Source organism: Mustela erminea, chromosome 6 (genome assembly GCF_009829155.1).
Source record: "Mustela erminea isolate mMusErm1 chromosome 6, mMusErm1.Pri, whole genome shotgun sequence".
NCBI classification, from domain to species: Eukaryota; Metazoa; Chordata; class Mammalia; order Carnivora; family Mustelidae; genus Mustela; species Mustela erminea.
This window is the reverse complement of record NC_045619.1, coordinates 87,182,898-87,209,349: the sequence shown is the minus strand read 5'-3', so window position 1 is coordinate 87,209,349 and position 26,452 is coordinate 87,182,898. Positions and strand designations below refer to the sequence as shown.

Below are 26,452 nucleotides of genomic sequence, written 5' to 3'. Positions count from 1 at the left end.
ATACACTCCAGGATAGAACTGCAAAGGAATTCCAAGAAGAACTGCTGTATTTGCTAGACTCTCACTGTCAAAGAGGCGAAGAGAAGGCCTGCTACTGTCACACACGTTAATGGTTGGTTTCCAGTCAGGGCCAGCAAGAGCCATTGCCCTGGTCAACCAGAAATCAGGGAGCACTCCCACAATGTGGATGAGAACCATGATCCCCCAGGGGCACCCGGGTGGTTCAGTGTGTTAAGCCTCTGCCTTTGGCTCAGGTCAAGATCTCAGGGTCCTGGGATCGAGCCTCAAATTGGGCTCTCTGCTCAACAGGGAGCCTGCTTCCCCCTCTCTCTCGGGGCTTGTCTCTCTGCCTACTTAGGATCTCTCTCTCGGTGTCAAATAAATAAATCTTTAAAAGAAAAAAAAAAAAGGAACCATGATACCCCAAAGAGCTGATGTCACAGTCAACCTACAAGGAAGCTCGAGGTCTGTTTCCTCCAGGAGAACCTTCCTAGATTAGAAAAATCCCAGTGTCTGTAAGCCAACTGTCCCCAACAGCGAATGTGTGACGTGACTTTAGTGAACTGTGCTCCTCTGCCCTAGCTCCCTTTCTCCTCTGGGCTCCATTCTTTTACATGTGTGTGGAGCCTTCGGGGATGACAGAACACTAGCTCACCACTCAGCAATCATGCCAGGCCAGCCGTTGACAAACAATGGAAACTTTCTGTTCCAGAGCCCTCAGAAAATTCTAAAGACAGAGGTGGAAAGACCCCACTGGAGACACCTCTTGTTCTCAAGGGAAACTCAAACCTCTCTCCCTTAGATTGGGCCACAGTTCTTGAGGCCCACCTCCAACCACCTCAGGAAAAAGGCGTTCTGGAAACTAAACCTGGATGGTACCGGCTTTCAAAGTCTACTCAACTTCCCGGCGCTCTGGCGGGGTCCACTCACCTTGGGTGCCCACAATCTCCATGTGCAGGTGTGCTAGCCCGCTAGCTGCAGACAAGGCCAGCTTAATCATCCCCTCAATGGTCACTGTGTATCGGTTAAGATAATCAAACAGGGAGCCATGCTCATGGTAGTCTGAGACGAGCCACAGCTGTGTCCAGGTGCCATTATCTGCAGAGAACCACAGAGGAGTTCTGGAAGAGGCACAACTACCAGCAAAACGGTTAAGGCAGGAAAGAAAGAATAGGTGAACAGCATGAACTCCCAACTAGACGCCTGATTTCATGGTGGCCTCCGCACCTCCTGAGCCTCCCCCTCTGTACCCGTTTCATCTATACTTGCTCACCAGTGTGGGGGTCCAGGAAGGACAGAAGAATGATGTTCTTTCTTAGACAGGCTCCCTTATTTCTGGCAGGTGCTGTCAGAGTCTGAACACGACCTACTCATCTACTCATTAGACCGTGACTGGCTGTACCCGCTGTGGCCAACGAGGAAGGCTTTGCAGAACCTCCTCTGTGCTCCACGAGCCTGTGAGCATAGCCCAGCCCCCCAGCTGGCTCATCCGTAATGCTTCCTCTCGGGCCACTGCTCCTTCCAGGCCATGAGCTCTCTCTCTCTGGGAGAAGAGCAAAGAGCTCCTTAGTGTGTTCTTATATTCCAGACCAAAAAAAAATGCTTTTCAGTGCATGAAGAGCACAATTCCAAGTATTGCAGAAAGGTCACCTTATCCCCAGAAGAGCAATGGAAGGTGGACAGCATGCGTTTTTCTATGGGGTAGGGGATGAGAGGCAGTGTGTAGTAGGAAGGAGGAAGGAGAAAAAGAAAAACCCAAAGCTGGTAATCTAATTAGGTTATGCTGCTATCAATAGGAAGATTGGAAATTGGATTGAGATCTCCAAATTCCAGGCCAGTGCTAGTTCCAGGACACCATAATATATATATACATATATATATATATATATATATGTATATATATATATATCATGCTAAAAAGGTAAAAACGAAGGAGTCCGATTTTTCTTCCTCCCTTGGCCCTAATGTGAGTTTTTACAGCCAGATCCCTATTCACACAGGCTGCCAGAATCAATACAGGGAGTGGCTTTTGGAACAGCACCAATTCTGGCTTCTCTGATTACGAACAAGGAGCCCACCCAACAACCTGCTCTGGCACTCCAACCAGCCCTGAAGTTGGGAGGACCCTGGCAGTAAGTCAAAGTTAGAAGGGAAGACATCTTCTGAGCCTTTAACCTGTATATAAAATTGAAGTGCTCTCAAAAGATGTTGCTGTTAAAAAATAATAATAAAAAGCATAATTTACTCAGAGGGAGTAAACATGCTCTCTTCCCCTTCTTCCCCCATGTTTGAGTCCGAGCCTCTTCCACTTAGGGGCAGTTGGGGCCATATGACAATCCCCCCCACCCAAGCAATGCAGCAAGGAATCGGCAGTCTGCTGTGGTCTTAGGAAAGAAGAATAAATAGTTAGCATCTTCTGCAGGCTTTGGAGACACTAACTTCTAGAAACTGCCATGTCATGGGAGCAGCCTGTGTCACAGCTGTCGGGGCGACTCTTCTCAAATGCACAAGCAAACACCTCCCGGTCTTTCCGACTTCAGGTGCACTACCTGCCCACATGCCTGCCTCCCCCTCTCTCTGGAAGCTGCAAGGACAAGGCCCACGATTTGCTCCCTGTGACGATCAAAGCAGCTGGCAGAGGTCTTCCCCTACAGTGGTCAATGGCTGTTAGTGAATTAATGATTGAAATGCCAAGTACTCCCCACTATCTCAGAATAAACCGTAAGGCTCTCTAGGAGGCCCTTCACAGTCTGGTGGTGGCAGCCTCTCCACCCACATGACCTGCAGGGTCCCAGACACTCCTCACCTCTACATGTGTGTCTGCAGTGCCCTTCCCACTGATTCTTCTTCCTGACGGACTCCTGACACCCTGGTCTCAATCAAGCTCACGTGGGACCTCCCTGACCCCCATCTCACTCCCAATTTTTGCTCAATGGAAGAGCTTTAGACTGATTGGCTTTTGATTAATCGATTAGCTAATAGATTGCTATGAGAGTCTAGCTTCCTAGAATTCCTAGAATCAACTATTCATTAACCTCTCGCTCTGCTGGTCAATGAAGCCCTCAAAAACAAGGATATGCCTGGCCACACAACAGAGACTCCAAAATTAAATGAAAATGAGAAGGGAGAGGAAGGAGGAACCAAGGGACCCCAGGTCCAAGCCGACCAAAAGCGGAGCCTAAAGACCATGAGGAGGTGACACTCTGTGGGAAGCCAGGTCATCCCTGCTATGCTGCCCGCTCCACTACACATGTGGTCACTGCCAATTACATCACAGAACATGGACCACACACTTTTCTGGGCTCTCCTGCCCTGGCAGGGGGTGAGGTTGCAATTCTTCATTCCAGTGATTTTCAAGGTAAATTAACTGGAGCCCCTGCCAGGACTACATTAGGGGTGAGGGGAAGGGGTGTTAGGAATGTAGAGTAAGCAGGCAGGGTGAGGGGCTGATCTTGTTTATCTGCTTAATAACTTTGCTTGCTGAAGAGCCTGGGTTTTGGTGTAAGCTTTTCATAGAAGAAAAGTTGGAAGGACTGTCAGCTTATTCTCTTTCTATGGAAGTAACTCTGAAGGCGGTCCCACAGCTGTTCAACTTCACCAGTGACCCCCACCCTCTGGGGCTACTGCTGGCTCTGGGATCCCCCCGTACCCAAACCCGGCTCATTACCTTTATTGTCAGCAGCAATAAATCCAAGGATGTTTTCGTGGCGCAGCATGACCGTTTGGTATATCTCTGCTTCCCGGAACCAAGACCGTTCTTCACGAGAAGAGAAAATCTTCACAGCCACATCACCACCCCTCCAGCGGCCACGCCACACTTCCCCAAACCGGCCCTTGCCAATAATCTCCTGCAAAACGATGGTTCGGGCCACTGTGCGCTGGACAAAAAGGGGCAACCCTGTGGACCAAAGAATGAAAGGCAGATATTGAAAATTCGCTGAACTTTGCAACTCCCACTCTCACTGCCACACTGGAAAGGCCATTACCACACAATGCCTCCAATCCACCCTCGTCCAATGACCAAGGACAGCTGTGGCTGCCCCTGCACCATGGCTAGGTGAGCAGTCAGAGGGCTAAACCAGGCAGCAACTGGCAGTGAGTGGACACAGAAACAGAAACGCACGAGATTAGCTGTGCCTTATCTAAGCAAATTTTTTTTTCAGTTAGTATGGGAGACAGATTTGCACACCTGTGACCAGATTTACCAACTCTGCAGCCGGCCTCTTGTGGGCCAGTCCACCCATATCTGCTTTATGCTAACTGAAGAGGAAAGAGGGCAGAGAAGAGGAAAGAGCGCTGGAGGACTGGGGGTGCCTCAGGCAGCTCCCCTCTACAGCCACTAGAGGGCGGTGCTGTGTGGCCCATGAAAGCCCAACTGGTCAGGCAGGCAAGGTTCCCACCTCTCTCCAAAGCTCTCCTCACAGGTCAAGCTCCAGATATGCAACAAGAGACAACCCACGCTTATCCTAAGAGTAACTTTACTGTCTTTCGCAGGGCTCATTTACTGCTTCATGTACCCCCTTCAGTAGTCTCCCTATCTATCCAATCACAGTTACCCTTAGGACTGACTTGGAGCTCTCTCACATCCTCTGCAGACCAAAGAAACATGTTATTAATCCCTAAGTCCTGTGGATGTGAATACCATTTACCGGAGGCTTACTGTGCACCAGGAACTATGATAAAGCTTTAGATAAATCATCTCATTTCCTCACAACCACCTATAAGGTAGATGGTGTTATTATCCCCATTTTACAGATGAGAAAACGAAGGCTCAAAAGGGAAAGTTAAGTAACTCATTTGAACTCATACAGGCAGCAAGTGGCAAAGAAGGGATTAAAGTTTAGAACTGCCTGCTCCCAAAGTTTATGGTTTTGTTTTGTTTTTCTAAGATTTTATTTATTTGACACGGAGAGATCACAAGTAAGCAGAGAGGCAGGCAGAGGGCGAGGGGGAAGCAGGCTCCCTGCTGAGCAGAGAGCCCAATGCTAGACTTGATCCCAGGACCCTGAGATCATGACCTGAGCTGAAAGCAGAGGCTCAACCCACTGAGCTATCCAGGTACCCCCTGAAGTTTATGCTTTTAACTACAACTCTGTAACCACCACAATGTCTCTCACATCAGACCCCTCCTCTCCATCCCCCTGAGCCCAGTTCTGGTCCTTCTTTAAAAGACTCCCCAACTGGTCTTTCCGCCTCCCCTGTCTTCCTCCTCCTGCCCTGCACACCCACACACAGCCTTGCTTCACCCTGCCCTCCCTAATGGGGGGGGGCGCTGGTGAATGAGTGAATTCACCCTCCACACCACTGCCAGAATTCCTTCAACGGGAAAACATGAATGTTTACTTTGCCACATGAAAACTTCCGGGAGATGCCTCTTGCCTTACAAGATAAAGAACAGCACCCAAGGTCCTGCCCACCCATGCTGTGCTGCCAGTCCCCACCCCCCAGTGTGGGCAGGGCATCCCTGTCTCTGTATTGGCCCCTGAACACATGGTGAGCTTCTGTGCCCTTTTGTCCTTTAGCTCAAGGGGTTTTCCTTGGCCTGGAATGTTCCCTGTCCTCTTACCTCTCATAAAACATCCAACTCCGTCTTCAAGGCCCCTTTAAAGGCACCTCCCCCATGAGACCCTTTCCCAGCAATCCCCATCTCTTCTATCTGATCCTGGGTCAGCCCTTGTCATCTTTGTTTACCTTGTGTCACCCAGAGGGCCTTCAACACATACGTGCTGAAGGGAACTGAAAGCCACATGAACACTTATCACTTTAAAAACCACAGTATTAAAAGGCCAACACCTTCAAAGCTTTGCATATTTGGAATTAAGAAGGGACTTGAACAAGGAGAAATCGTTAATATTATCATTTTACTCCAGAGGACTAAGTGACGACAGTGGACCTTCGTTAGCTTTGGCTAGTTCTGATCTCCAAAAGCACTCAGAAAACCTGAGCTACCCTCCTGTGAAAGCAAATTAAGTCGCAGAGTCAGTCAGGCAGTTCTAACCACTGCCCTACCTCTTTCAGCAAAGAACAAGACATGTATTTTCTCTCTTCCTAAAAATATGCAGCTTTTAAATATATCCATCATTTTGGCACTCTCTACTGCAGAGCTTAATAAAGGCAAAACCACTGAAATTCAGGAGATGTCACAGCTCAAAGTATTCCTTGTGTTCAAGGAGGAATGTCTGGCCATGACTGATGGCATAATTTCCCTATGGAACAATAGTCTTTGTCACACGGCAAGGAAACATACGTAAACACACACAAAATTCTCACAATATAATTCTGTATGTTTTAGCCAGAATGGCAATAGAGTCCTTTGCAGATGATTTTTTTTTTTTAACAAGGACAAAATACCACCATCACTAAAATGACTATCTTCATAAAAAGACTCTTTGGTACTCCTTTCACATCTAATAGCTAGCTGAGCTATGCCCTGAGACCTGAGCAACCCCAGTCCCTTTATCCTGAATTCCGGGCTCCCACCAAGGTGCAGGGTTAGGTTCAATTTCCTCATCTAAGAAAGACTTGGTTACCAACAGGCCGTGCAGGAAACAAATGGTACGGATCCCATGCTGCCAGCCCAGGCTGCCTTTACGTAACCCCCACCAAAAAACCCTTGGGCAACTGGTACAAGTCAATGATTCACCAAACCCCAGCTCTCAGCTTTACTCAGTGTCCTTAAACTCCCCTTGTGGTTGCTCAGAGATCAATGATTAGCTATCACCACCTCACAGAAACTCGGCACACTCCTGTTTCTCCAAAGGGGCCCTTCCATTGAGCACTCCACTGCTCAGCTGGAACCAGGTGAATTTTAATAGATGCACAGTTATAAGACTTGAAGAGAGGCGGGGTTTCTGGAATGGAGAGTTTTGCAGTTGACCTTTGGAATCCCAGGGAATGAAAGCTTTTCTGTGGACCCATTATCTTATTATATATCAGACTCCAAAAGAAGGGGAATTAGGAAGCCAAATGCTTTCATGCTGGCAGAGACAAGCACAGGGCCCAGCCTTCTTCATAAACGGTCTATCCCGCTGGGAACCAGTGATGAAGACCAACCACAGACATAATCACTGAAGGACTTGGTACCTGAGCCAGACCCTGATGTGGAGAGATCGTAGACAAGATCCTGGAGCGTCTTGTCTTTGGAGAGACACATCTCGCATGAGGGATCTTCCATGTCCAGTCTCTGGCGGTTGTGATAGACACGCTGATGATAGTTAATGACAAGGAAAACAATGATGATGATGAGAAACAGGAGGAACACTGGGCCAGCAATAATGCCCACCAGCTCCACAGGGCCCCACATGGAAGGGTGCTCAGACTCCTTGAGGTGACCTGGGTCAAGTAAGAGAGGAGAGGGAAAGAACACAGTAAAAAAAGGGGAAAGCTCTGGCCTTATCTGTCCCCAACACCTCCCTCCACGTGAAAAATGCCCTTTCCCTCTGCCTGTATTCAAGGTGCCCTTGACCTCCCTGGTCTTACCCGGCTGTCTGTCTGCCCGGTGCTCTCAGATGCAGTCCTCTCTAATGGAGGAGCCCTTTCCAACAGTCCGACTCACAATCCACTCTCTCATCCGCAGCATTTCATGAGACTATCCTGCCTCAGTGCCCCAGACAGAGGCCAGCTTCTGCTCTTCCACTCGTAACAGCTGCTTTAAGCCCTGCAGCTTTAAGTCCCTCCTCTTCTGCTCTCCCAGTAATGCCTTCTATACGGTACACTTGCAAAGGAGTGCCAGCTAATAACACTCCTCAGCCGTGACTGCTGTCCTTCTTTTCCAGCTCCGGTCTCTCTTTCCATCTTGCCATCACTCTCGGCCCACAGCCGCCTTCACAGAGCTCAGGGGTTGTCTCCATACCTTCCTGTGGGGATCCCTGCCTGGCTCTCCCATTCCTCACCAGCTGCCCACAGCTGCTCAGCCAGCAGCCAAAACGCGGCTTTCCCCTTTGGGACTACGCTGACCATCTGCCTACCCCCAACCTCTTGTCCACAGACCTGACTGGGGAGGAATCCCACCCCCTTGTCACCCTGGAGAACATCTAAAAGGTACCTTCACCTATGGCCAAACAAAGGGATTGGGAAAGAGCAAAGGATGAGATGATGGGGGTGCCCTGCCTCCAGGATGAGCCAATAGTCCAAAAAGGTTGTCCACTCACCACTGGGCACCCGCAGGTCAATCTTGTTGCAGAAGTCAGTATAGCAGCAGTGGGTGTTGCGGAGGTCCTCAGAGCTCAGGCAGTAGAAGGGCTTCCCGGCAGGGACCAGCTCCACTTTGGGGATGCAGGTACGCACGTGGTGCTCCATGCCATCCAGGTTGAAAATGGAAACCATGCAGGCCCCATCTGTCTCACACGTGTAGTTGGCCTGGAGGCAGCTGGTACATGCACACTGCAGAGCTGCAGGATTGGGGAGTACGCTGACATTAATGGGGAGATCTCCTCCTAGGTCCTTTTCTAGACTTAGCATATAACCCTTTAGCACACCTGATGTTCCCAAATAAGGAGCTTTTATACAGACAGGGCACGAAAGATGACACCATCAATGGGAGCAACAACTTTTCACCTGCTTATTCAGCTCAGAAACCCAGCTTCCAAGCTCCACCATTTTCTTCTAAGTGCCCTATCTAATGCCCATGAGAAACAGAGAAACCACCTCTTGAACTCTGTCTAGACTCATTATACATATTCTGTAGCTGGGCATGAAGTTTTCCTTTAAACATAGATCCCTGAGGAGAGAGGAAGGCACCTACCCCTTGGAGAAGACAGGACACCACCTCCTGCCCCAACCCTACATCCTCCATCCAAAGCCACACAGGCTCCCTCACTTGATGGTGGCTCATCATTCCATCCCCTTTCTCCGGCACCAGGCAGGCCTACAGTTTTCTGAATGCAGCATGCTCTCACACATTCTTTTGCTGCAGTGCTTTTTTTCCTGGCTACTTCTCACAAATCCTTTAAGATTCAGCCTGACCATCACTTCTCGTGAAAAGCTTCCCACCAACTAGTCCAATATCCTTCTTCTCCCTTTTGTCCATGGCAGGTGCACCTCTCACAAGGGGTGAAAAGAATAACCTCCAACGAGGATAATATTAATGCTTACCTCAAAGAGTTACTGGGAGGATCAAACGAGCTGATGCATAAAAAGTGTTCAAAATTAAACCTACTCTGGAAGGTCCCTGGATATCACTTGAAAATCTTATACATGTATGTAAAATATATACATATATATAAAATATATGAATATATGTAAATATATTTTACACACACACACGCACACACACACGTGTGCCCCCCAAATAGGCAGTGTGTACAATCATGTCTGGGACTAATGAGTTCTGCTGGGTGTGTTTTATACATAAGTGTGCACTATTGACAGGAAATTACTGTAAATGAATTTGGCGCCTCTGAAAGCCAGTTCAGCAGCCCTGGAATCTGAAATCCTTTATTTATCCATCTAACAAGAATAGCACAGACAGCAGCAGTTGGTTCTCCCCAACACTGTCTCCCATGAGCCTAACCCAGCCCTGACCTCTCGGAACAGGCAGGAGCGCGGCTGGGACACTTAGGCTGGGACTCGGTGCTGAATGAAGCATTCGCCCATAGGGAAATGGAGGGGGCAGCCCACCCAAGTCCCACATTGGACACTCATTGACTACTATCTGGATACCGAGTGGGAATATATTCAAACCAAGCCCCCTAGAGAAGAGACGTTTATGACCAATCCCATGAAAACCTAGCCTGTTGTAACTCACCCCTTCAGGCTGTAAACAGTCTATCTTTGTCTCTTCCTGCAAGACACTGGAAGGCATCTCTCAGCTTTTCAGTTCCAAAGACAGATTCTAAATATCTCCGTGCCCAAGCCCCCTTCCTCAAGCTCTATAAATGATGCAATCTCTGGCCATTCCCACGCCCGGAAACAAAGGGGAGCGCACACTGACAGGTACGAGGCCGCTGCGGGGCTTCACGTAAGGCCTTTGATCAGAGCCCTTTCTTCTGGGAGAAATTCCAAAACACGCAGCTACCTGCTGAAGGGTGAGGGTAGTGTTCTATTTTAAGGGCAGGAAGTTTAAAGCAGGTCCCTTTAGACTAGAATCCAAATCATAAAAGCAATTTTTAAAAATAAGTTCTTCCTAAACTTCGATTCCAACCCTTTTTAGACACAAGAAAGACAAAGAAACCTCCTCATTTTCCCCCAAATACCTCTTTTTTCTCCCTCTTTTATTCTTCTTGCTAACTTAAATTTACTTCTGCATCCTTCTTAATACTCGAGCCAAACCTTTTACTCACACTGGAGTCCTGACCAGCCATCCAAGGAAGCTGACGCCCCTCCCCTCTGTGTCACGGAGGACATGGAGGCACAAAGGGGTTCCCCATGGAGCACACACCTCTCAGTACATGTGCCCTGACATCCAGCAAAGAGAACAGCACTGGGGCTATTTTGGGAAGCAAGAAGGGAAAACGAACAACTCCAAGAGGGCTATTCTGAGCACAGTGGGACACACAGGCCAGACCTGTAGCCGCCTTTTAAGAAGGAAAAAAAAAAAAAAAACAAAAAAGCTCACTTCAGAGTCTGTCAATTAGCAGACAGGAGAGCCGAGAGTCTCTGATTCCAGATACTTATTCTCCCTTCGTTGGTTCATGGCCTCTTTCACAGTGATTCATTCTGGAGAACGAACACACCCACACGTGGCTCATTATTTTTGGGAAGTACTTAAACAATCTTGGTGTAAGACAGGAAAGAACAAAAGTGGTGAAATCTATGTGAGACGGGATGAAGAACGGAACTGGGAGCAGGGCCATGTGGGTTTGTGATAAGGAATTAGGCAAGTCCCTGAATCTATCTGGGCCTCAGCCGCCTAACCAGAAAATACCATTTATCTTACAGAGATGGTATGAAGATTAGCCAAACATCCGCTAAGTGCTATGAGTGTTCGGAGAAGGACTCTTTCTGCACACATCTGGGTACCTCTATATATTTTACAGAGTGAGGGAGAAGTCTGCAACAGATATATCTTTAAGATAACCATCACCACTGCCCATACCCTTGAAAAGGCTTCAGTTACTTAACACACGAGCTACAGTGGGGTTATGATGGCAGGAGTACGTCAGAAAGACCCAAGGCTCAAATACCAGCTCTAACACCGATCACACGACCTTGCGCAAGTTAGTAGTCTTCCTGCACCCCGGTTTCATAATCTGTAAAGTGGGACTGTTAATAATCGCTTTACAGGGGCGCCTGGGTGGCTCAGTGGGTTGAAGCCTCTGCCTTCAGCTCAGGTCATGATCCCAGGGTCCTGGGATCGAGCCCCGCATCGGGCTCTCTGCTCAGCGGGGAGACTGCTTCCTCCTCTCTCTCTCTCTGCCTGCCTCTCTGCCTACTTGTGATCTCTCTCTGTGTGAAATAATAAAATCTTAAAAAAAAAAATAATCGCTTTACAGGACTATGCAAGAACCATACGAAATAATACATTTTAAAAAGAGCTCAGCAAGTAGGTGCTCAATCAACTTTACTCTCTCCTCTAAATGTAAGACTCAAACATAAACAGACACACACTCAGGCACGCACACATACAACGTCTCTTTAACCACTAATTAGGAAGTGGCAAGTTACAGTAAGACCACAGCAAGCGCAGCAAGAAACTGCTATGCTAGCCTCAGCTCTTCCAGGAACTAGCCGTGTGGCACTGGGCAAGTCACTTAACCTCTCTGAACCTCATTTTCCTCACGATTAATCAAAAAGAAGGCAACGAACTAAATGACCTCTAAAATCCTCCAGCTGAAATCTGAATCCAGTTTGTTTTTAAATTCACATTGTTTGGATCACTGATCCAACACTGGGAAGTTCTGCTTTAAATTTTATATACTCTCTCCTGAACTTTAAAGACAGACATTAGGGCTAGTCTTCTGTTAATATTCATTTATCAAAATAAGTAATAAAGTTATAAAAACATCTGAATTTACTATAAATGTACTAGTTCACTTAATCAGAAACCTAACCATGATTTCTTTGAAAAGTTAAATCTGGACTAATGAGTGCTAATAGCCCTTTATAATCTACTTCGTAGTCACTCATCAGGTTAAATCAGTCTACAAACACACACACACACACACAATATATATATACCTAAAACTCTCTGTATTCCACAACCAAGGAGTTATGTAGTAGAAATAACAAAATTTGGAAAACCAATCACAGAGGAGTAACAAAATCACTTGAGACACAATCAAGTTAAAAAGTGGTCAGAACGAGGAGGCACCTTGGTGGCTCAGTTGTTTTAGCGCCCAACTGTTGATTTCAGCTCAGGTCAAGATCTCGGAGTTGTGGGATGGAGCATCTCAGAGTTGTGGGATGGAGCATCACGTCAGGCTCCCTGCTGGGGGTGTGGAGTCTGTTTAGGATTCTCAGCCCATCCCCCCACTAAAAAAAGGGGCCCAGAACAAATTTCTCACTAGCACAGCATTTTGTTATTAACAAGTCAGTCAAACCTTAACTAAAAACAAACCACCTAAGCAGGATTTGAATGTGGCTCCAAAATATGATCAGAAGGCGGTCTGTGGTAGGATAAAGATGCAAAATTGATTCATGAGAGAGTCTGTGTTTCGAAGAAGACCAACAAGTCCCAACTTGGACAGCGTCTGTCTAGCTGCACTTTATGGAGGCACTGAGGCGGCTAGGTCTCAGCAAGGACAACCCCACTACAGGCAGGGCACTGGGGCTGGGTCCTCTCTCTCTCTGACCCACTGGGAGGACACTTAGCAAGGGTGTGGCTCATGGGAATTCACAAGAGCCACCATACAGGCATAGGCTCCTGGCCACTCAGCCCACTATTCTGCCCCAGAACACATCTCCAGGGGACTGGGTGTAGGACAGCACAGGGTGGTGGCCCAACCTTGGAAGGTAAGAGGCAAACCACAAAACATCCACATCTGTCCTGGGAAATAAAGACCCACAGATGTTCTAAAACATCTTAAAGCTACAGTATTTATGACTTGTAGCTTACATTAATCGCCCATTGGGGATATAAAGCTTCACTGATTTTGTACCAGAATGGGGCACTGTCCTGTTCAGGTATGCTAAACCTGCCTCTTCCAAAGCTCACTGGGCCACCTTCTAGGTCTGCAGTATCCACAATGAACTGCCCAAACCAGCTTGCGCAGCCCTTCCCCTTCACGACTTTCTGCCTCTCAGCCCTCCTCCTTCCAGATGACAGCCTCCATCAGACAGGCCAAACTGATAAGAATAGCCTATTACAAGGCATGATTATTTTAATTAGTCTTCCTTGGACCTTATCCAAACACTCTACAGCTTCCTTAGGATAGAATAAAGACTTCAACTCTGAGTCCGAAGAGCCAAAATGATCTTGGAGAAAAAAAAAAGAACAAAGTTGGACGACTCACACTTCCTGATTTCAAAACTTACTACAAAGCTACAGCAATCAAAACAGGGTGATACTGGCATTAAACACAGACACATAAATCAATGAAACAGAAATGAGTCCATAAACCAACCTATACATTTCTGATTGATTTTTGACAAGAATTTCGAGACTGTTCAGGGGGGAAGGCCTAGTTTTCAACAAACGGTCCTAGACAACTGGATATGCAGATGTGAAAGAATGAAGTTGACCCTTACTTCACACCACATGTAAAAGTTAACTCAACGGATCAACAGTCTAAATATACAAGTTATAACTTATATTTTAAAACTTCAAATTAGAAAACAGGGGTAAAGCTTTATGACTTTGGATTTAGCAATGGTATTTAGATAGCATACCAAAAGCACAAGGGACAAAAGAAAAATAAACTGGTCTTCAACAAAATTAAAACCTTCCATGCCTCAGTGGACAGTATGAGAGAATACAAAGAACAGGAGAGAATATCTGCAAGCCATATATCTAATAATGGCCTAGCACTCAGAATACATAAAGAACTCATAACTCAACAACACAAAACAATTAAAAATGGGCAAAGGCCTTGAACAGACATTTCTCCAAAAAAGATACACAAATGACCAACAAGCACATGAAAAAATGCCCAACATTATCTCAAATGCAAATGAATTTTAAATGCAGAGTCAAATCAAAACCACAATGAGACACCACTCACACCCACTAGGAAGTTCTTAAGAAAAAGAAAAATAACCCAGCGTTAGTGAAGACTTGGAAAACAGGAACCCTCATACATTGCCAGTATACCACTGATCATAAAATGTTTCGCTGCTGCAAAACATAGTTGATGGATCCCCCATAAACTGAATGTTGAATTACCGTATTACCCAACAATTCCACTTTAGGTATACATTCAAAAGACTGAAAACAAGTGTTCAAACAAAAACTTGTACATGAATGTTCATAATAGTACTATTTATATAGTCAAAAGGTAGAAACAAACCAAATGTCTACCAAATAATGAACGGAAAAACAAAATGTGGTATATTCATACAATGGAGTATTATTTGGCCATAAAAATGAATAAACTATTGATACACACTACAATATGAATGAACTTTGAAAACATGACTTTTTTTTTTTAAGATTTTACTTATTTGACAGAGACACAGTGAGAAGGGAACACAAGCAGGACAAGTGGGAGAGGGAGAAGCTGACTTCCTGCCAAGCAGGGAGCCTGATGAGGAGCTGGGTCCCAGGACCCTGGAATCATGAGCTGAGCCAAAGGTAGACGCTTAATGACTGAGCCACCCAGGTGCCCCTAAAAACACTGTTTAAGTGAAAGCAGCCACATACTGTATGATTCCATTTATATTAAATATCCAGAAAACACATTAGTGGTTGTCAGGAGCTGGGTAGTAGAGTGGGAGGGAGGATGGGAAGTTACTGCTTAACAGGTTACCAGGTTTCTTCTGGGGTAAAGAAAAAGTTCTAGAACCAGACAGTGGTGATAACATTATGAAGGTATTTAACACCACTGAACTGTCCATTTTAAAATGGCTAAAATGGTAAATTTTCTGTTATCTGTGTTTTACCACAATATTAAAAATACCACATCTTTCAAAAACAGTATGTATAATATCAATTATGAAACAAAAACATCTAAACACCTCACACATGCATAGGGGGGAAAAAAAAACCCTCCGGATGCCTGGCTCAGTTGGTCTAGCACATGACTCTTGATCTCGGGGTCGTAAGTCTGAGCCCCAGGTTGGGTGCAGAGATTACATACATACATACATAATGGGGGGGTAAAAACCCTGGAGGTCTAGCGTTCTTTAGACTGTATTCTTCCTGAATCCCCGTGCTCTCCAAGATGTTCCGGAATCTTTAAGCTCTATAAGGGGGGAGCCACTGCCCTGTGCTGCTTCGCCATTTTCTCACTGGTGTCTAGCACAGTGCCTGGTAGATAGCACTGGGTTTAATACATCTCAGCCTAGTAACTGGAGAGGGAAGGGGGCTCTGCCAGAGTGGCTTTTATCTGCTATACATATATTTCTACTGTTTATTCTTTTTTTTTTTTTAAGATTTTAATTTATTTATTTGAGAGAGAGATCACTAGCAGGGAGGAGAAGGAGAAGCAGGCTCCCTGCTAAGCCCGAAGTGGGGCTCGATCCCTGGACTCTGGGATCATGACCCGAGCTGAAAGCAGATGCTCAACTGACTAAGCCACCTAGGCACCCCTCTACTTTTGTATTCTTTAAAGAGTTGCACTGCTTTAAAAAGACAAAGAAAAAAGGTAACTACTGATCTAGACAGCTACCAAAATGTTTAGGAAAATCCTGAATCAGGTTAAAAAATTGGATGTGTCAGGGCGCCTGGGTGGCTCAGTGGGTTAAAGCCTCTGCCTTCAGCTCAGGTCATGATCCCAGGGTCCTGGGATCGAGCCCCACATCCGGCTCTCTGCTCAGCGGGGAGACTGCTTCCCCCCCCACCCCCCCACCCCCGCCTGCCTCTCTGTCTACCCATGATCTCTGTTAAATACATACATAAAATCTTAAAAAAAAAAAAAAAAGGTAGGTGTCTGCCACTAAACTGTTACAAAACAGAGGTCATGTTTGGTTCCCCTGATAGGGGTGAGGGGGGGACAGTAACTGGAAACTGACAATGTGCCAGGAGCCAAACCTCTAACCTAAGTAGAAACATCACGTAATGTTGAAGTAAAGCAATCAGATGCTACTGGTTGGTTAAAAAAAAAAAAAGACCCAAGTTACATTTTCACCCTTCACAATCATCAAAATTAGATTTTATTTTCTTTAATATTTTAAAAGCACATTAAAACCAAACCAAACCAAACCTCTCAAGTATCCAAAAGCCAAAATAAAGTCAAGTTTTACATGTGTAGTTGGGTGGTACCTAAAAAACCAAAGAATGTACTGGTAAAACACACTTATGAAAAACATGTAAGTGACTTAATAAAGGAAGCTGTTTGTATGAGGAGGGAAAAAACCCAGAGACTTAACAATAAGACACTTGATAAGCTTGGTATTTAATTCCAATCTGGGAAAAGGTCTCGGAATGGGGTTTGCATAAGAGAAAGGTGTTTGAAAAGCCAGCTCCACACTATCTATTCTACCAACTGCCTTTCTGACATTCTACTTGGAGACAAACCCAACCCCAGAGAGCTGTTTAAACAAGCTCACCCTTAAGCCTCAGGTCTAGAGAATGAAAGCTTTGTTCTCACTCAAAAGAGACGTTTGATGTTTATGCTAAGGAGACCTGTCATTGCAACTTAATTTATGGCTGACTGTAAATACCTGAATATCTTAGCAAGGGCCCACCTGCTGCCCAGGAGAATGTCAAGGTAAAACTGGAATGAGTGGTGCCTTACTACAGAGGGTGCCCAGTGTTCCCAGGACCTAAGTGTATGGACTGAGCAGTCATATTCAGACTATCTAGGAGTAACTTGGTATTTCTCCTTTACTTACAGTTTATAATGAACATGTAAAATCATTCTGCTTTTTCTCTCTGTTGTATTAAAAAAGACATATTTGTGGCTCATTAGGACAGGGGAGGATGTTTATGAGTGGTATTTTATATTTGCTTCCTGACCTATTTACCATCCTAAGGATGAGTGGAGAAGAGACAGTGTACGTCACAGTTTTGAGTGAGAAGAGGAATAGGAATGGTTTCAGGCAACTGGGACAATGAAGGAGAAAAAAAATCAGCCAGGGCTGAGAATAAAACTAATGAGGCTGAGATCAAGTGCATTTGGCTGGAATAAAATGGGTAGGTGGTAGAATAAAACAAAGATGAAAGCAGTGAGGTAGGAAGAGAGCTGATCATGTTCCAAGTAACTCACAAATGTTTGTAGCGTTTTGAGTGACAAGGATTAAAAACTCCATATAGAGGAGAGACTAAAAGTACAGCAGGACAGAACTGGAACTACTTACCGGGGATATTGCTGGGAGGATGAAAAAGAACTGAATGAATTCAATTAAACAACTTATTAAGTACTTAAAATGTGCAAGGCTCTGTGACAGGACAAAGCCATAGAAAGAATAAGCCAGTTCTGAGCATCCACTTTTAGGGGGCAGAGGCTGGGAGAGTGGGAGGAGCAGATGGACCAAAGAGAAGAGCGGAGAGGATGGAACCATGGACCACGGGAAGGCAAGAAGACAAAGACGGTCCCACACAGAGGATGGTCACTTTGGCTAAGAAGACAAGGCTGAGGCCAAGCAAAACACAAGGCATATTAGGTCCATGGTGAATGATCAGATGCAAGGTCCCAGCCAGAGACAAGGATAGTAAGAGAGACGAGACCAGACCAGACGCAACATGATGCCAGGCTAAGGGGTCTGGGGTTGATCCTGGAGGCCACATGAAAGCACTGGAATCATGAGACGCAGGGCATACCCTCCAACATTAAATCCAGCAACACAACGGATGACAAGTGGGAGACTAGAAACAGAGGCTGGTTAGAAAATTACTTTCACAGTCCTCAAAGGATATGGTAGAGTACAGGATTTACAGCACATGCTTTGGGAGTCTGACAGACGTCTAGCCCACCACTGAACCTCACCGTGCCCCAGTACTTCATCTGTAAAACGGGGATAAGACTGCTCAAAGCAGATGCACAGAATAACTGTCCTTGGCATCATACCTGAGTATTTAGTAAGTGTTTAGATGCCTTTATTACTACTGTCATCCACTGCATGAGAAGGGTCTAAACTCTTCCTAGTCTTGTGGTTGTTTCAACAAAAAGAAGAAAAGTCCATTTGTCCATTTGTGTGTAAATTTCTTTTTTTTTTTTTTTAAGATTATTTATTTATTTGAAAGAGAGAGAGATCATAAGCAGGCAGAGAGGCAGGCGGGGGTGGGGGTGGGGGCGCGGGGAGCCGACTCCTTGCTGAGCAGAGAGCCCAATGCGAGGCTGGATCCCAGGACCCTGAGATCATGACCTGAGCCAAAGGCAGAGGCTTTAACCCACTGAGCCACCCAGGCGCCCCGTGTGTAAACTTCTTAAGGGCAGGGACAGACTCTTTCCTCAGTATCTCTCTCACCATTCAGCTTGCTCCTGGATGTTAGAAATGAACACAATTCAATCTTATGGACCACAATTATAAAATGTAATATACAAATGTACACCAAGACAACACATGAAGATCTAGGGTAAGGCAGGTTCACCACAACTACTTAATAAAAAAAAGATACACTTCAGTTCAGATTCCCCAGCTCAAACACTGTAACCACCTAAAAAAACTTATCTCCAAAGTACCCAGAATCTCTCTCCTCCACTCACTCACAACTATCTAGGAAAAGGGAACTGGCAGTAGGTGAAGGCCACATGTAGTCAAAGGACTTTTCATATGCAAGGTCCATCAACAGCATGGCTGGGTACCAGGTCTCAAGTCTCCCTGAGCCTATCTTGGGTAGTTAGTTCCCTTCTTGCTTTCCTTCTCCTCACACATCTGAGCCAACACACACACACACACACACACACACACACACACACACACTCTCTTGGGTAGTTTGTTCCCTTCTTGCTTTCCTTCTCCTCACATATCCATCTGAGCCAACACACACACACACACACACACACACACACACACACACACACACTCTCTCACTTTAAAAAACACCACTTATTTACTATCTCAGTTTCTATAGGTCAGAAGTCCAGGCCCAGTGTGACTGGTGCTGGCCAGGGCTGCCTTCTCCTCCAAGGCTCGGACCTCTTTCAAGCTCGCTGGTTGTTGGCAAACTCCACTACCTTGTGGATGGAAGCCTGAGGTCCTCTTTTGCCTCCTTGCTGACAGCCAGGGACCACTCTCAGTTCTCAGAGCTGGCCCGCAGTTCTAGCCACGTGGCCCCCGTGGGCAGGTCACACACGGATATTTACTTCTTCAAACCAGCTGGAGCATTTCTGACTTCCTCTTCTGCAATCAGCTGTGAAAACTGCTTTCAAAGAGCTACCTACTTAGGTCTATCCCTTTAGCTGAAGACCGACTGATTTGGGACCTTCATCACATCTGCAAAATCCCTCCAAGGCATGCCTAGATTGGTGTTTAATAATTGCAAGGTGGTATAATCCAAAGGCAGGAGGAACTCTTGGGGGGAGGGAGCAGAGGGTGGATGGTGGTAGAAAGAATCACCTTATATTTTATTTATTGCCTATTTCACCTGCCAGAAAGTAAGCTTCACGAAGGAAGACATTTGATGTCCTTTTGCCTACTGTTGTATCTCTAGCACCTATGACAGTACCTGGCACATAGTAGGTGCTCAATAAATATGTGTTAAAGGAATCTTTAGATCACTATATATCTACTTAGATCACTACACATCTATAGATCACTAACACCACTATATATACATACCTATATATATTTACTTCAGGTAACTATATTTACAGGCTAGAAATGGGACCTCTCTCTATATTCAAATTCTGGTTCAGTGAAACGATTCAGGAATCCTTGGAATTCCATATAATTTTATCCCTGCCGCAATGATTTGTATGGCTTTAACAAAATACAGGTGATCCTAATTTTTCACAGATTCCATTTTCATTAAAGTTTATCTGTAACCCCAAAATCAATACTCTCAGTGCTTTCATAGTCATTCACAGACATGTGCAGAGTGGTAAAAAATGTTAGTCCCCAATGCACATGTCCCCAGCTGATGGTGAACAAAAGGACAATGCTCTGCCTTCTTGTTTCAGCTTTCATACTGTAAGTATATGTTCTTTTCATAGTATACTCTGTGCCATGCTTCTCACTTTTTTTACACTTTCCTGTTGGTGGGTGGAAATTCTGCTGTTCAAAATGGCCCCTAAAGGGCACCTGGGTGGCTCAGGCGTTGAGCGTCTGCCTTCAGCTCTGGTCATGGTCCTGGGATCAAGCCCTACATCCAGCTCCCTGCTCAGCAGGAGGCCTGCTTCCCCCTCTCCCACTCCGACTGCGCTTGCTCTTACTGTCTCTCTCTCTGTCAAGTAAATAAAATCTTCAAAAACAAAATAAAATGGCCCCTAAGAATAGTGCTAAAATGCTCTCCAATATTCCCAAGCTCAAAGAGACAGTGATGTGCCTGGCAGAGTAAAATACATGTTATCAGGTAAGTGTCATTCAGGCTTGCACTATAGTGCTGTTGGCCTTAAGTTCAAAGTTAATTAAGCAAACAATATATATTAAATAAGGTGTCTTTAACCAGAAACACACACATGGCAGGGTTAGGTACTGATCTGTCAATGAAAAGGTGGTCACCACTGGCTCACAGGAACCTAACACCATCTTTCCCCTAGGAGCAGTGGTTCAGTATTTGCTAATCCAGTGTTCCAGGCAACTTTATAGACCATAAGTACCACGAATAATGACACCTGACTATATTAGCCTCATTTTACAGATGAAACAATAAAGTTGAGAGAGATGTGAAATTTTAGCTCTCAGCACACTGTAGCACATCATTCTGTTTTATTTTCTCCAGAGCACTTAAGACTGAGAATTGTGTTTACTTATTTATCTTCAGTCTGAGCCACTGCTACTCTAAGTTCCATGACAGTTAGGGACTTAGGGATTTTTTGCCCATCTCATTCTCTCAGGGTTATTTCCCCAAGCCAAGAATCATTCCAGGCACATACCCAACCTAATGAATAGAGAAATCTCCTACATGCAATTCTACAAATATCAGGAGTGACTGACACTTTAAAGGGAAGGGCAGTTACTTTCATTATGTTAAAATCAAAATATTTAGTAAGACAAATGCAGGCTTAGGATGAAGTGGAGAGAGAAGAAAGAAACTGAAAAGATCCCCAGAGCTGCCTGAGGTGGCACTGTCTCCAAAACCCAGACAGCAGGTCAGATGGTCTGGGACGCAAACTCCACGGCTCAACCAAATGCTGGCAGCTCTACTGAGGAAGGGAAAGAGAGATACACTCTGAAATAGTATTTTTGCTTGGTGTTACATTTATCCTTGATGGAGAAGCCAGCAGGGAGAGACTAGGCTGGAGCAGGGATGGTACCTCCGGAGCCCAAGCTCAGGTTAAGCCACGTGTGCAAGAGACACTGAGAGCAAAAGCCTGGAGCATGTAGGTAGGTATCTGAACCTGGTCACGAGAGGCAGCATCTACCGAGGGGGAGAAATGCAGATCAGACTGCGGGTCTGAGGAGCCCATTCCTTCAAAGGCTTCAGCATTCCCAGTCCGGGCAGAACTGATGGGCTATGGATGCCAGCAGCACTTCCAGCGTCAGAGGGATGGATGAGAAAGAGGACTCTAGGATTTCCTTTTCATAAACACAGAGAGGAAAATGAGATAAGACCCTCTTACATCAACTCCTACTGTAACAGAAAAATAACACAAGAATTCAAGACAAAGAGGCGGGATTCCAGAATTAATGTTCACCGCTGCCCCGAGCAAAAATTGAACAGTAAACAATAAGGATTTCGAAATTAAAACAAAAGAGCCACTTTGGTATTCTAATTTAACCTTCAAAAATAAAGAAGATCTAAAGCACCATGAACTGAGAATTCCATTCCACCTCAACACCCTTTACTCCTGAGTTATTATGAGAGCAGACTGCAACGCAATTCAACTCCTGTTCCAAAATGCAACAAGCAACTTCGACAGGACATGCCGAAAGCAGCAACACGGCTCCTTGGCTCCTCGCTTACTGATTCATATTTTGGTAGCAAGGTTACAATTAGCTCACCGGTGGAGAATAAACCTATTTATAACACGGCAGTCCACCTGAAAGACACAATCATCTAAAAAGGTTTTTAGAGGAAAATGAAGTGCAGTTTCTTCCTGTGCTGATTGCAGATTCCCAAGGTCCTTTCGGATGAAGTCCTCAGTCTAACCTTCCTGTGTTCACAGGCACCATTCCAGCCACCTCTCAGCCTCCATGTTCTTATGTAACATTTACATAGTGCCATAAACATACTCAGAGTTGCGTAAGAATTAAAACGTTGCCAAACCAATAAAACCTAAAGCAGGTCACTCCCTCCAGACTGTCTTTGATTAGCACAGGTACGCTGCCCGGTCTACGATGTAAGAGCCTGTCAAAAGACAGAAATTAACTTGAGGAAATCTGAAACGGTCTACAAAAAAATGCACAAATCAGAAGAAATTAACCACACTGTGGCCTGTGGTGCTTCTATCAATCCCAAGCGTATGTTATTCCACTCCATAAGATAAAAAGTAACCCAACATTGCTTGTTCCCTGAAGTCAGAAACTGTGTCTAAAAATACCTCCCAGCCAACTGGCTATCAGTAAGTTAGTCTCACAAATGTCCCAGTAAGAACTACACAGGCTATTTCCTTACTGTACAGAGGGAAAACTGAGGCAGTCACAGAAAGGTTAAGCAAGTGACTTGTTCAAGGACAACCTGTAAGGGAGCAAAGTTCTGGGGCTGAGATCTGGCTTCCTCCTTCCATCTGGCTCCAACCTTTAACCAGAGTAGCCATTTTATTATGTTTTAATCACATCTGTTCCGGCAACTCTTTTAACAAAATCAACCAGAGATTCTCTTTCTCTCTACAAGAGTTCACTTTTACTGTACTTCAAATCCATGTCCACTCAACAAAATTTTAAGACTTGGCCTAAAATTATATTTTTAAGTCTGTTCACAGAAATCCAAAATGTTCCTTTCAGAACCTCAAACGTCTCCCTTGTTCCTTTTGTCTTAAGAAATTTATGCCATGTTCTCCCACTACTAACTAATGCAACTTTACATTTTTAAATACTGATGTGAAAATCCCAAAGTGAGACCTTAAAACCAGTTCTATTTATCAAATGGATGCTGCCTCTAACATGGCACTCATTCTTCTTGTCACTGGCCTTTTACTAAGCTGCAGCTAATGCACTAATAGGAACACCTATCCCTTGCTGCCCTCGTGTCATGTCCAAGTACCAGCTATCAGAGCTGCCTGGCTCATTCATTCCTTCAGCTCACCTAGGGGAGTACAGAGAGGAAGCTCAGGGGAGGAAAGCAATCAACTTCTTGTTAATCCCACAGCCTCTATTTTCCCAGAACTGACGTTTGACTTTAAGCCTTTTGCAACAGTGGTCTCTGTAGCATGCACTATTGGCAACTACATGTGTCCCGGAAAAAACTGTAGCGTCTGGCCAAGAAGTTTAAAGGCCTTCGAGAATGTTTGCTGGACACACAACCTAATTTCCAATTTACCAAAAAAAGAAACTAACTCCCTATTATGCCCACCCATCCTCACCCTAACATACATCCATTTTAGGAAGGTTACAAAAAATGAACTCTGCCCTATTCAGAACCAGCTGGATTACCAATTAAACATTCTTAACTAGGCTCACCACAAGAAAAACCCCAGACACTACACCCAATCAACAGGAAAAGAGCTGTTAAAAAACCTAACTATATTGGGACAGTATAAAAAATCCTAAGGAAAGAATGTAAAGATTTATTCAGACACATAGAAAATGACAAACCTGATGGCTGAGTCTCCTTATTTACTATCCTACTAGAGAAATAACATTATGTTACACATTCCAAAAACATGGCCCATAATAAGGCCCAGCAGACATTATTCACAAAAAGCATGATCTTACCCCAACTGTCAGTCCCTGTGCGTAGACCGTCACCATGTTTATCAGACCCACCGGCATATTACCCATGCACAGAGCAGCAAGACCCAGGAACACACACGAGGTGCTTAACAGAAGCATTAGCCAGTGAACAAAGACCCCACTGCACAGGCTACACCACTGGGAACAAATATCAAAGCTGGAGATAATGAACTTGTTTCTGAGACTCCAAAGTAGGATGATGTCTTTTCTTGTTTGTCTGGTTTATTAAAGAAGCCTGAACCCACCTGAGAATCATTATTTTTAGTGGAGAGGAGAGCCACAGAACACACACTTGATCTCCCATAGCTGGAAGGTTAGGGGCTGCTGAGAAGTCAAAGCCCAGGCTTTGTACATCGGGAGCGAATACAATCCTGATCGTCTCTCCCAGATCCATCTGTGGGTCAATAATCACTTCAATATAACTGCCAAATATAACCTTCATCTTCTCCCCCAATGCCAAGACACATTTCAGAGGAGACTATTAAATTAAATATTTTAGGGTTTCATGTGCTCTTCTTAGCCCCCAAAACCTCATAAACAACACACCCAGTCGAGTGTCCCACAGAGAGGTACCCACCTCTATAGTGAGAAGGGTGGGGGTGGTGTCAGGGAGCAGAAGGCTGTGGGGGCTGGAAGGTAAGGGGTGTGTGAGGGTGGGGGAGTGCGTGGGGGGCAGGGCTGGAAAAAGGGATCGTGTGGGAAGGTAAATAAGTACTGACCAAGGGCCGGGAAGTGGGTCCAGTGGTGGGATCTTTAAATAATCTTGGGGGTTGGAGGGAGGTTCTAGGATTTCACCTGAAAGGCATCCACAAAGTGATTAACTGAATGGGCCCCCTGGGGTGGGGTGGGGGAAGCGAGGTGGAAAGCAAATACACCTAGATGCAGATTAACCGTTCTGGAACCAGGTTTCCTAGGGTTAGAGAGATTCCAAAGCCAAGCTCCAAAAACGTTTAGGGGCCTGTGGGTCTCGCTTCCTCCAAATAGCTTCCACAGGGCATGTGTATGTGGGGGGGTTCTGCCCCATTGAACTCAAAGGGGCTGCGCGAAGGGGAAATGTGATTCCCTTTCCCAGAACATTAGGGAGGAAGCAGAGGGAAGGAAAGAGACACCCCAAATGCAGGTCCTGAAGGAAAGGTTAGAGACCCCTTCCCCTGTCACCTGAGGTGCGCAAGGGCTCGCAACATCAGGATACCTCAGAGAAGCAAACACCCATCGCCTGAACCCCTCAATCTTGGCGGGAGAAAAGGCACCCCTCAAGAGCATCTGGAGGGAGGGTAGGAAGACCCCCGCCCCTGGACATGCTGAATGGCAGAAGCACGGACCTCCGAATCTCAGGGAAGGGAGCCCGCACTCCCCACTATGGAACAAGGGGGTGCTGGGAGTGCGATCCTGAGAGCTCCCCGAATCCAGTTCCGCCTGGAAGACGGCTCGGGTCCCCAGGGGCCCCGCGTGAGCTCGGTCCCGGCGGGGAAGCCGCACCTCGGAGGTCTGGGGACGCCGACCGCGGGTCACCCCGACTCCTCCGCGCCCCCCACCCGGCCATATTGTGCGCGTGGGGAGGGGGCGCGCTGTAGCCAGGGGCCGCGGCTCGAGGCCTCGCCCTCGCCCGGCTCTCTCCATCCCGGCCTCCGCCCCCCGGCCCGGGACTCACCCTGGATCCCCCGGGGCCCGGACCCGCAGCTGCCGGCAAGCAGGAGGACGACAAGGGGGAAGAAGGAGGAGGCTCTGGCCGACTCCGCCATAGTAACCGCCGCCGCCGCCGCCGCCGCCGCCGCCGCAGCCCAGCAGCGCCCAGCGCGCGCGCGCGCGCCCCCGGCGCCTCCCCTCCTCCCTCGGCCCCGCTCCCGCCTCCCTCTCCTCCGCCCGGCGCCGGCACGTGCGCTCCCGGCCGAGCCGGCGCCGCGGCCGCCGCGCGCGTCCCCGAAGGGCGGGGCCGGGTGCGCGCGGGCGCCCGCCTTAAAGGGGAGTGTCACTGTTAAAGGGGTGGGAGGGGCTCGAGCCTCGGCCACCTCACGGGTGGGTTCCGAGCGCTCCCCTGAGAGGCCCGGGTTTGACACGCGGCCCCCACCCTGGCCTGCACCTCGCCCCGCGCACAGTTATCAGCACCCACCCCCCTCCTCCGCATCGAATGCCATACGGGTCGCGTGCGTGTGTTCCTGTTCCCTCCATCCCCACTGCTTCGCCTCAAGCCCCCATCACGTCTCACGTCCCGCCGGGGTCCTCGCAACCCGCCTCCCTGTCCCGCGCGGCAGCCTGCGGCAACCTGTGTGATCACATCCTGGGGTGCCCCTTTGCAGAACAGAGTCAGGTTTTTAATGCTAGCGCTCAGTCTTGGGGAGGGTGCTGCGGGAGGCACTCCCATTCTGCTGTTTACCTTTCGGTAAACAGTTTGACATTATATATCAAATGCCTTAAAATATCCATACCCATGGGCTGGTATTATTCCTTGTCTGTCTTCCAAGAAATAATAGAGATGAGG

General features: G+C 46.5%; 1 protein-coding gene across 3 annotated transcripts in view; it reads right to left on the bottom strand.

Moving 5' to 3' along the window:
• The window catches only part of ACVR1B (activin A receptor type 1B), a 34,214-nt gene extending 8,429 nt beyond the window's left edge, over nt 1-25,785 (bottom strand). Inside the window, exons 1-6 of one of the 3 annotated variants that reach the window (XM_032348266.1) lie at nt 25,625-25,722; nt 24,219-24,367; nt 8,151-8,390; nt 7,084-7,332; nt 3,668-3,898; nt 931-1,098 (exon numbers count right to left, since the gene is read on the bottom strand). In XM_032348266.1, the coding sequence (XP_032204157.1) occupies nt 931-1,098; nt 3,668-3,898; nt 7,084-7,332; nt 8,151-8,325 (823 nt within the window). In that variant the 5' untranslated portion in view covers nt 8,326-8,390; nt 24,219-24,367; nt 25,625-25,722. Of the gene's footprint in view, nt 1-930; nt 1,099-3,667; nt 3,899-7,083; nt 7,333-8,150; nt 8,391-24,218; nt 24,368-25,624 lie in introns of all 3 variants that reach the window. The other 2 variants (XM_032348265.1, XM_032348267.1) reach the window with 2 other exon arrangements.
• Nucleotides 25,786-26,452: the final 667 nt, after the last annotated feature.